Consider the following 12226-nt stretch of genomic DNA (forward strand, 5'->3'; position numbering starts at 1 on the left):
TTTGCCTGGATCAGAGGTGGCATTCAGCAGGTTCTGACCGGTTCTGGAAAACCAGTAGCAGAAATCTTGAGTAGTTTAGAGAACCGCCAAATATCACCTGTGGCTGGCCCCACCCCCATCTATTCTCTGCCTCCCGAGTCCCAGCTGATTGGGAGGAAATGGGGATTTTGCAGTATCCTTCCCCTGCCACACCCACCAAGCCACACCCACCAAGTCACACCACGGCCACAGAACCGGCAGTACAAAATTTTTGAATCCCACCATTGGCCTGGATGCTTTCGTTTGGAATCCTCTGCTGGGCAGGAGATTAGACTGAATGATCTCCTGGGCTCCTTCCAGTTCTAGGATGGCTGTTGCTAGGATCGGGCAGATCCTTTCAGTGGAGGAGAAGAACCTCCACCCAGAAGACCCTCCCACCCAGGAGGAGGAGAAAGCGGCACACCATGGTTCCTGCTTAGGTTATCTAGATCTAAACTGGGAGGGGTCTGCCCAGGGTCTGCCAAATTCTGAGCACCAAATTATGCTGTTAGCTGCCACAGGTTTAATGCAGTTGGGGCTGGATTCAGCCAGAGTGTAAAGATTTCCCAGCCCTGGGGAGGCCAGAAATGCAAATGCCAGAAAATGCTAAGCATTTCCAATTCTCCCATCAAAGGTGCTTTAGTTGAATTGGCTGTATTAATATTATTAATATTGTCACATGCCATTTTGCCATAGAGACCTTTTGTTCTGGTCCTGTATACTGATGGAAATGATGATAATTATAATAAGGTTAGATTATGGTGATTACACTGTGTTGCAGGCACGCCACTGTAACCTGTGGCATTTTATAGTTATTGTTTAATAATAGCATCACAGCAAGTTCCTCCAGGTGTCATGTAAACTAAACACACCATTTATAAATGGAATTAAAACCCACACTATCAGCAGTTGCAGGAAAGAGTCAAGACAGCAGTTTTGGCCACCCGAAAAATCCCCAGCTCCACACTGGAGCCATGCGTCTTTTGGGCTAAATCAAGTCTCAATGCAGAAAGCAAAGTTCACACTCACTTTTCATCAATGGAACAAGAGATTCCACTCCACTGAGGAGCTTCCACTTGGGAAGAGGGACAGCAGGGTCAAAGGAGAATGGGATAAGATCTGTTTTCATTTGAATCTGATTTTAGTGGCCAAATAGATCTGACGGTCCATGGTTCCTGAGTTGAGCTTCATTTGCTTGTGAGATGGAGTTGTCGGTTTCTGGCAGTACAGAATGTATAGTCTTTCTGCAGGTGCCTTGCATGGCTTAGACTCTGGGCATCATCCCTGGAGCCTCAATAACAGGGTTATTCATTCCTGATGGAGTCATGATTGCACTCATCTTTTAGTTATTCAATGGTCAACTTTGTTCACTTGGGATGCCAACAAAGGGTTAGCCTTGGCAGTTCCTAAACAGGAGGAGGTGAGCACCTGGCAATGGAAGTGCCACTGCCTTTGCCCCTTTAGAAGCAGCCCTGTATCGCCTGGTCTGGCGCCCAGATCCTTCCGAAAACAGCAACCTTGGCCTGGCTGAGCCTTGGGGAAGAAACGCATCAGGCTAAGAGTCGTGGTTTCTGGGAAGATCATGCTTGCATAAGACCCTTTAAAAGTGCCAGGCAAGATTTATGGAGCATTGGCACATGACATGGCTTTTAGCATATTTCCTGCTGGGAAATATTTCCTGTTGTTGGACAGCAAATCCCATGATTCCCAGCCAAAATGGCCATACAGAATTAAGTTGTAATTGCTTGCATAATGTATGAAGGCACCCCTTGGTACCCATAATTCCCATACTGGTTGAGAATATGAGAGTTGATGTCTAAGGTACCTGGAAGACATTGAATGGGGTATTTAAAAATCGCTGATTGCTGAACCTGGCAATATTGGGCATTCTTGCTTGGATATCTCATGAAATGTTGCCTCTTGTCCTTTAAAAGTAATAGCAGTTTCACTTCCAGTGATCTGGAAGGATCTTTTTTGCAAGGGTGATGTTTGGCCCTGTGATGCTGCCACCCGCTGTGCTCCTGTCAGTCAACAGATTTGATTAAATCTGTTCTATAAAGGACAATTCTCTAAAGCAGAGTCTTCAAACTTGGCAACTTTAAGACTTGTGGACTTCAACTCCCAGAATTCTTCAGCCAGCTCTGCTTAAAAGTCTTAAAGTTGCCAAGTTGGAAGACCTCTGCTCTAAAGTAATACTGGTAGTCCTTGACTTGCGACCTTAATTGAGCCCAAAATTTGTGTTGCCAAATGAGACATCCGTTAAGTGAGTTCTGCCCCATTTTATGACCTTTCTTACCCCATTTGTTAAGTGAATCACTGCAGTTGTTAAAGTTAGGAACACGATTATTAAGTGAATCTGGCTTCCTGCATTGACTTTGCTTGCCAGAAGATTGGAAAAGGAAATCATGTGACCCCCAGGACACTGCGACCGTCATAAATGCGAACCAATTGCCAAGCATCCGAATTTTGATCACATGACCACAGGGATGCGGCAACAATTGTAAGTGTGAAAAACAGCCATAACTCACTTTTTCCAGTGGTGGTGTAACTTTGAATGGCCACTAAATGAACTGTGTTAAGTCAAGGACTACTAGGTGTCAATTTAAGGAAATCTGGGGGGGGGGGAAGGAGAATTAAAACTAATTGCCTGGAAATGTGCAGGAAATCAGACCATTGGCAATCTTATTTTGCAGGAGACTTGCAGAATTTTTGTAATATTTCTTGGGTGATTATGTCAAATGTTTCATGTAACTGTTAGAACAAAAGTTCACTTCAATATTTGTGTATTAGGCAAGGAAATTGTATCATAAACAGGAATTTTCTAGTGACTCAGAGTTCCAGGAACCCCATTTATAATTAGATCTTATTGTGCAAATAAGAACAAGTTAGAACCATTACTCATCATGCTATGCATTTTTGCCTCTGCAGATTAATTGCATTTTCCAAAAGGGCCCCTTGCTCAATTTCTGGCAATGCAGAGGATGGAACACATAACACACCTCTGCTTTCTAATTATTTAGAAGTAAATTCTATTTCAACTGGTATTCATGGAAATATGTATAAAAATTGATTGAAATTATATTAACAATCATAACGTGCTGTGAACAAGAAGGACTAGCCTAATGAAGCATGTATATCCCTTTGCACTCCCACAAAAGGGCATATGCTCATGTGACCTCTCCATGGGTTATTTATTTCTGTGCAGGCTATAAAGGCCAAGATTCCTTCAAGCCAAGCTCAAATCCTGGAGGCTTGTGGAATTGACCTCTTTGGGGATGAGATGTAAACTTCTCCGTCTAACCTGCTGGAAATCCTGGCCTTTTTTTTGTGGTTTCTGAGCCTGCTTACGGTACTTTAACATCAGCTGCCATAGTCTCAGTGCCAAGTACTGCAGCCAAGTCACCCTTTTAGGAAAGAGGGTTTTCTTTCCATAGGGGTTTGGCTCCCTCTTGTGCTGGTGTCCTGGGGGGGAGGGGAGAACAGCCTCCCAGAACAAGAGCAGACACCAAACGTTGTCCTGGTTTGTCCTCCGTGAAGTGAGCTCCATCCATGGATAGTGGTGGAGCAGAGCAAAAGACCAACTCCTTTGGATCTGCTGCCACAAGGCTCCTTAAAATTTTAGAACCAATCCATTTCATTTCATTTCATTTTCATTTCATTTCATTTATTAAGATTTATAGGCCGCCCTTTTCCCTGAGGGGACTCAGGGCGGCTTACAATCACAAGGGAAGGGGGTGCAGTATCAAAAGACAAAACAAAATGTGAACAAAGAAAAAAAACAAAACACAACTTTCCTTCAGCAATCAACACTCGGGCGGGTAACTTGGAAACCTATCCCCAGGCCTGCTGGGAGAGCCAGATCTTGAGGGCTGCGCGGAAGGTCTGGATGGTGGTGAGGGTACGAATCTCAATGGGGAGATCGTTCCACAGGGTCGGAGCTGCAACAGAAAAGGCTCTCCTCCGTGTAGTCGCCAGTCGACATTGACTGGCGGATGGAATTCGGAGGAGGCCCAGTCTGTGCGATCTAGTTGGTCGAAGGGAGGTAATCGGCAGAAGGCGGTCTCTCAAGTACCCAGATCCACTACCATGGAGTGCTTTAAAGGTGGTCATCAGTACCCTGAAGCGCACCCGGAGACTGACAGGTAGCCAGTGCAGCTCGCGGAGGATGGGTGTAACGTGGGCGAACCGCGGTGCGCCCACTATCACTCGCGCGGCTGCAATCCAAACATTTGAACAGTCAGCATGCCCTACTTTGGAACTGCTTTTAATGAAAGTAGAGTTTAAAAAACAGGAAAGGTTAGGGGAAAGGCGAAGGAGTGGGGAAAAGACGCAAAGTTTTGGGTGGATGGAAATTATGGGAGATGGTCATGCTGCACACCCCTGAGATGGCTGCATGGGGGAGAAGCACCAGAGGAGAGCCACAAAAAGGGAGGCCCCCTCAGCCCCTGCCCCTGCTGGCTCCTCCCTGTAGCAACTGGAAGGAGAGAAGCCCCTCGCAAAGCCTGTGGAGCTCCTGGAAAGAGCTGTCAACCAGTCTGGCGCAAAATCCTCAGGCTGCTTTGAAGGCAGTGCTGTGCTGGGACAAAGGGAGAGACAGAAGATATTCTCCAGGTCATTTGGTGAGAAAAGCCTGTTGTGTAATTTGGTGATGATACAAGTCAGGAGCCAACATGACCTTTTTCCCTTTGGCACTTCCAGGATGAAGTCATTGCTGCTTCAGAAAAAGTAACGGTGAAGCTTGAAGACTTGGCCCAATGGGCCCGGACAGATATATCCAAGTGGAAACGTGGCGTCCAGGATGAAGCCTTCACACCTCCGGAACTGATGAAAGATGGACAGAGGGAAGCCCTAAACAGGTTCCGGCAATCCACGCACAACAGTGGCCTCAATTTCAAGGACATTTTGAAGGAAAAGGCCGACTTGGGTAAGTGTTCCTTTGGGCCTTGGCTTCTGCAATTATTGACGGGACCAATTTTCTTGGGCTTTTCTTGACCAAAAGGAGAAGGGGTGTGTGGCAGAGACTCAGGGAATCTGCTAAGGACTTCTAAGGTGACTGTAAAAGGAAGGGACATTCAAGTGTCTGTTGGGCTGCAGAGGATGAAGCATATTGAAAGTTCACTGGAGGGCAAGGATAATGTGTGAACGATATTTGCGCAGAATAGGTGCATTAGAGTCAAGGCAGAATTTAGAAGGAGGGCCACTGCCACGGCCACTGTAGGAACCTCTGCTGTCCTCCCTATGGGTCTTGTGTAAGATGATCAAGAGAGGTTTTTTTCTTGTGTGTGACTTTCATTGGGCCCCCTTACTGATGGATTAGGACTAGATGTTTTGCTCCTTTTGCTTAATTGCTCCCTGGTCATTTCGTTGCCCAGTGGCTGAACCCCTGAAAGATCCCCTTTCTGGATTTGGAAGACATGAGGCTGGCTCAACCTCTCTCCCTCTCTGGCATCTGCGCCCCACCAGTCCTGCCACCGCCATCTAAGCTGGTGAGAGTTCAGTCTCATTCAGATCAAAACACTCTTAGAGGACTGGATGTTAAACATTGCCTACCTTCATGTTAGTTAGAAGGTTACAGGGATCACATCCCTAACTGCCCTGTTAATGCTTTCTATGTTTTAGTTATTTTTCTACAAGCTGTTGAGCTTCTCAGAGACAGAGCCTTTGTAAAGACTATCTTCTGTTTTGTAAGCTTCTAATAAACTATACACGTATACTCATGTATCTAAACAGAAACTAGCAAGTTTACCCAGAAACCAAAATAATTAAAATAAATCTTCAGAGATTTCTTTACAAAATCTCATCTGTATATATTTTGCCCAAGAATTTGAGTGGCACAATCAATATGTAATCCAAAGGATTTAAGGAAATCATGTTGTCTGGCAGAGCCATGTAAGAAAAAAAAAATCCTATATCCCATCGGATTGTATCAGTTGAAGTTTTTCCAACTCACATGCCTTCCTTTCAGAAAAGTGTATTTTCACGCTCTGTTCTGGGATGAGAAACCCCAAAATGAAGGGAACTCTGGAAGTTTCCAAGCTCCGTGTAGAAGCCCCATGAAAGTTCTGCCCCAGGGCTCGTGGCCTTGTCTTATCCTGGTTTCTGCATTCAAAGCTTCAAGGAATCAGATGATGACCTCCTTATATTTGGGAGGTACATCTGGACATAATATTTCATCTTTGTTTCATCCTGCTGGGCCTTGGGACTCTCTTGGCTTTCCATCTCATCCTTAAGTGGACAGAAGTAGATTTTTTCCTTCTGGGAGAAAAAATTGTTTCTCTGCCTGGCAGAGTTGGGGTTTTATTTCCATCAAAAGAGGAGGTTCCCAGGGTGGTGGAAGACTGGGAAAGATTTCTGATGTGTGGCAGGACAGAGTTTTTACTTCTTCATCCCATTTATTTTTTTAAAAAAAGATCTTTTCTTTAATTTACAAGTATGGTGTGGATATTAATCTTTTTTAAAAGCCCTGATGATAGTTTGGTACTAGTAACTGGAGTATTTAAAAAGTTTCTGATCTAATTGTGGATAAAATGTTAGACTACATTAGCGGAGAGTGTTTATTCAGATTTTTCACAACCATTATTTGCCAAAGGTTCGTGTAATCCTCCACGTATCCTTGGTGAAACAGACCAGTAGTCTTTGCACAACCGTTTGAGAAGGAATCCAAGTTGGCACAACGCCAATGTGCAAACAGAGTCCAACTTGGCTCATCTTGCACAAGCAGGTCAGCAGGCCAGATGTGTAGCTTGTAGTTATTTCTAAGTCCAGGATGACTGCGAATTATTCTTTACCCATCTCGTTGCGTCACGTGATGCAAGTATAATTCTTGGTCATTTGGGATTGGAAAGTTTATGGGTCAGTGTGTCAATTTTGTGTGTCAGCCTAGGAAACAACTTTGTTTTGTTATCCCAGGATTAGGGTATAATGTAGTGTGTGAGCCAGCAATAGTGTCTGAGGCCAAAATGGCAGGGAAAAGATTTTCCCAGAATCCCTGTAATAAAACTGTCCTCTTCAGAATATTTGGCAACATGAAACCAACTAAAGAGATCAGCATAGATGGAGGCCGGGCTATTAAGATGCTCTGGGTAACAAACCACTAGAGAAAACAACGGAGGGCTTTGCATCCCGCTCTGTTGCTGGTCTGGCTGTGTAACTCGTGCAGGAGTCATCCTGGCCAAGGAAAACAGTGTTTGAAGGATGCTGGGATCAGGGAATTCCCTGGAACGAGAAAGGAACTGGAGGGGTCGACTTCTGGTTCAGTTCCAGGCAATGGACATTGAGCTGGTTCTACCCGGTCCAGTACATCTGAGAAAAATTTTACAGAAATAAGATTACAGAAGTAAAGCTCCAAGATTGAGATAGTGCAACTGACAAGCCGATGTGATAAAATCGGTCAAGTTCATGGGAATCTTAATGTTATTCTTGATGATCTGCCCACTGGCTAAAACTAATGGCGATCGGATGCCGAAGCCCCTTTGCTCTTTGCAGTGTTCAGAGCAGCTCAGCAGAAGAAGAAAAGAGGATGGTTGAGGGCCTCTGTGGGTCTCCGCTCCTCTCCTGGAGCAAAGTCCCAAGTCCAAGGTGCTCTTAGTCAGCAGGAGAGCAGCAGTTGCAACCGTCACTAGATTTATATCAGAAATGCTGTTTCTCTGAGACACATTTATCAAAATAACAGAAGTTCAGCCTCACCGGATAGATAATAATAGAACTGGTTGTGGAATGTGTTATTCACGTTAAGCATGCAAACCTGTTTTTCAAGATAAATTCATTTGATTAAACCATTTATTTGATCCTCCTCTGCCACCTCTTCTTCCTCCTTCAGAGTTATGATATTTTTAGAGTAAGTTGACTTGCATACCTAATATTGGATAAATCAGCATCGTTGAATGAGAGTTTGTTTATTTTACAGACTTTGAGCAAAGCAAGTCAGTTGAAGGGGGGAGAATGCAATATCTTCATTCATGTACTCATTCATTGGTCTACCTATTCTTCAAGAAAAGAAGTCAAATTATTTTATATAACACTGCTTCTTACAGAGCTCCTTTAAATGAAGTATGAAAGCTGTTTTTTAGGTTTTATTGCCCCATAAAGATGTCATTACAGTTGTACTCTGGTTATATGCATTGAGTTGGTGTTTAAGCAGGAAACGATGTCTCTACAGGTTGCTCCTTTTCTTATGGACACGCTTTGAGGCATACAGTAGAAAGTGTCTTAGGGTAAGATTATTAAAACAGCATTCTAGGCCTTGCAGTGTGTTTATTGTCAATTGCACAGCCCCAAACTCTGAGGACAGGCAGTTATCAATGGCTTCATCTCCAAATGTGCCATTGGAAAAAGATGAAAAAGACTGGACAGTCAGAGCTGGGCTTGCATGGAAATGGGAAGAAGGAAGAAAGGACTCAACATTTAGTAGAAGTGGCTCCATTTATAGAGGTCACTGTCCCACTTCTTCCTTTCTTATTATCAGGGTGCTCCGGCTTTATTGCCTGAATCAGATGGAAACTGTGCCTGACTTTGTACCTCACCCTCAGTCTTCCTTGAGAACCGAACAAGTTTATGTAGCGTGTTAAGACATAAACAGTGGTTCATAAACTGTCCATAATTCCAAACCTTGCTTGTTTCCTCTGGGTTATAATGTTGCATGAATCTAGCAGCACTGTATCTCTGGCCTCGGATTTATGCCAGGCCATTTGCTAAGCTGATGGCTGTCTGGTTTTAGGTAATGAATGCATGCCATTTTCTGTGGAAGCCACAGCTTCTCTTTTTCCTGAGGTTTTCCTGGACTCTTTTCATAAACCACCACTAAGGCTGACTGGCCAGTCCCTCTGTGGTTTGCAGAGTGGCAAGAAATGAGGAAATTGATTTAGTGACAGAGCAGACAACGTGTGACCCCTCAAACAGGGTGAAATTCTGCTCCATGACAGCCGGTCCCATCAATGGTGAGGGCAGAGGGCATCTGCCAACCAACAGCCTTTGAAGGGCATATCTTGGTTAGTGTCCTGCCACACTAACCAGCTTCCCCTCCCCCCAGGGACCATCTATAATTTACTTGCCAATTTGTGCTTGCTGAATTTGATGTTGTGGGAAAATCAATGAAATGGGGGAAGAGGTTACTCAAGTTCCCATGCTGAATTATGGTTTGTTTCTCCTGTTCAATCAACCCATGAGGATTACAGAGGTGGTTAGGACCACTTCACTCAGTTAGAAACTCTGTGTGTGTGTGTGTGTGTGTGTGTGTGTGTGTGTGTGTATGTGTGTGTGTGTGTGTGAAGGATGGAGAAGTTTGGTGTGGGGGTGGGTCTCATGCCTTTAACTGCACACAAGGTATTAGAAGGCAGCTATTTTTTATCTTGTCTTTTATTTAGCACGATAAGAACAAGATACATTTTTTGTAGATGATGAATGTGTGAAATTAGTACGGCCGTCAGAAATCACAACACACATGATCCATCTTTCAATAATTACTTTGTGGCATTGATTGTTTCACAGCTTCCTTCATTAAAATGTGAAATATGAATTAAATAGGAATGCTTGGAGCAATACTATCTTTGGTGAAGTCATCTGGAAAAGGTTGGATGTGCTCGTGGTGTTATTTCCTCTCCCTACTTCCTGAGTAACAAACCTAAGCTGATTTTTTTAGAAATGAATGGCCAGTATATCTTGTATATGAGTTGAGAATTCCTAGGCAATCAACAGAGAGAAAAGCAGCATAGTCAAGGAACATGTTGCTGGGAGTCTAATCAGCCTGTTGTGTGTTGGTCTTCCATAGCCATGAGTAGAAATCTCAAGCTAGAATAGTTTTGTTAGTTTTAACTTTTTTTTAATGTGTACACTGAGATGTTCCACTTGTTTAATTGCTTAATTGGTTAGAAGCGGAGCTGTTAAATCGATCTAATAGTTAACTTCCATAGTTTAACAAGCTGGCTGATCTTTATTTTGTAGATTGGAGATGGCTTCTTTAATTACACTTTTAACATTCTAAGTAAATGATACTTGTACATGTTTGTTTTTGTCACATTTTGGTGGGCATGGCATGGATCTGCATTAATCCAGTCATTATTTTTAGCGGAGTGTGTGTGTGCAGTTATTGTTGTGTGTGGAGGTGATCTATATAAGGCCATGGATGGTCTCCAATGGAGACATAAAGATATCCAGATCAACACTTTCTTCTGGTTGGACTAGAGGTGGCATTCAGCAGGTTCTGACCAGTTCTGGAGAACTGGTAGTGGAAATTTTGAGTAGTTCGGAGAACCAATAAATAAAACCTCTGAGTGGCCCTGTCCCTATCTATTCTCTACCTCCCAAGTCCCAGCTGATTGGGAGGAAATAGGGATTTTGCTGTAACCTTCCCCTGGAATGGGGAGGGAATGGAGATTTTACAGTATCCTTCCCCTGCCAGGCCCACCAAGCCACGCCCACAGAATTTTTAGTAAAAAAAAATTGAATCCCATCACTGGTTTGGATGCTGTTTCTCCAGCTAAGAGCCACCTTCGTTTGAGTCTAAGTACAGGTTTGCTACAATCTGAGATGCTAATAAAGTTCTGGATTGTGTGAAGAACCATACTCATGTTCAAGAAAGTGCAAGCCTACTTTCCCTTCAAATCTTAAAACTTGTGGACTTGTAAAATCATCCAGTTACCTGGGCGGCCACTGGCTCAAGGACTCCATCCAGCCCAACTCTCAATGTTTCCCTTTCCCAACAGGTCTGTGAGCATATTTGTGTCAGATTAAGAGCCAGAAATATTGACTTTTCTTTTTCTTCCTGTTGTCTCTAGGACTTAACACCGATTATTTCATTTCTACTTTATCACATTCCTTTGTCAGCCTAAATGTTGTGGTTTAATTCAATACGCTGATTTTCTGCTCAGCTGCATGTCTCCCATGGAGCCCAGCAATTTCTCTGAATGAGTCATGGGCCACTCATCCATTTTAAAATCACTTTTTCTCCTCCTCCCTTTTAGCACCAATCCCCAAAGCCTTCTTTTGTTGTTGTTTTATTAAAATCCACCTAGGTCTTGGGGAGTCTTTCATCTGTTGTTTTGGAAAGTGTCAAGTAAAAAAGAGGACTAATTATAATAGTAATAATAATTATTCCTTTCATTTGTAAGCTGCATGCATTCATTGTTTTTGGCTGGTGTGGCATGAAACCATTGGTAATAAAATAAATGAATCCATGTTTCTGTTATGCATGGAATCTTATCTTATCTATTTTTGTGGTTCCATTTTAAACTTTTTCCTGTTTCTCCTGTATACCGTATTTTTGGGAGTATAAGCACAACTGTACAGCAGAGGAAAGAGTCAGCATCACACACACACATGCACACAACCGCACACGCACACAAATACACACAGAATCATCTCCAGGGAATTGTTCAGGGCACTCCTGGGCACCTGAATAGGGTGAAATCCACTGCTTTATACTTTTGGGTCCCAGGGGGCGGGGGGGGGGGGGGAATGGCAATAATAATTGTGTTAACTTGCCACAGTAGTTGCGGAACTTCTTGAAAGTTTTGTGAATTGTTGTTTTTCTCTTTTGGTCATAGTCTTTGCAAAATCAGGTTTATTATGCTGCATCTCTGCTGTTGAGCCATTTTGGTGGGAGGGTATGTTTTCTCCTCCATGAAATGTTGAGAAGTTCTAGAAAGAACTTTGGTTTGGTGTGGAGAAGGAAGTCTACACCGCAACCAGAAAAATCATATTCAAACATGGACTGAATCTGCAGGGACAGATATTTCTGAAACTCCCCTCTGCCAGTTTTTGAAGATGGTCCATCTGAAGACCCTCCCTCCTGTGCAGGAGACCCTGGAAGGAGCTCATGGCCAAGGGGTAGAAAGCTGTGTCAGATTTTCCTACCTTTTAAATTTTTATTTCCTCCCCCTTTCTCTGACGTTCTGTTCCTTCCCCAGCTGTAGCTGCAGCCATGGGGGTGGGGGTGGGGTGTCACTGTCCATCTTGTTTGACCACTTGCTCTTTGAACCCCCTTCTTCAATTGTTTAATGAACACTTGGATGATTCAAGTATAGTTAAGTTTACTTTTCTCCAGGGTTGTCATATTTCATTAGCTTTACCACTTTTGGCAGTTTCAGTATATTTCAACCTGCTGAAAACCCTGTTCTGGATGGGCCAAGGAGACCTGTTTATCTTACTCACTTGACCCCTGTCACCAGCTGGTCTAGCAGGGGGGAGTGGGGAGAGCATCGACTGCCCCATT

General features: G+C 43.6%; 1 protein-coding gene across 2 annotated transcripts in view; it reads left to right on the plus strand.

Annotated features, from left to right (window-relative positions):
* Nucleotides 1–12226, plus strand: part of ARID5B (AT-rich interaction domain 5B) — a 133444-nt gene that overhangs the window by 21318 nt on the left and 99900 nt on the right. For both annotated transcript variants that reach the window (XM_032231782.1, XM_032231783.1), the window contains one exon: nucleotides 4717–4942. In XM_032231782.1, the coding sequence (XP_032087673.1) occupies nucleotides 4717–4942 (226 nt within the window). The remainder of the gene's footprint in view (nucleotides 1–4716; nucleotides 4943–12226) is intronic.

This window comes from Thamnophis elegans, chromosome 15, assembly GCF_009769535.1.
Source record: "Thamnophis elegans isolate rThaEle1 chromosome 15, rThaEle1.pri, whole genome shotgun sequence".
Taxonomy (NCBI): Eukaryota; Metazoa; Chordata; class Lepidosauria; order Squamata; family Colubridae; genus Thamnophis; species Thamnophis elegans.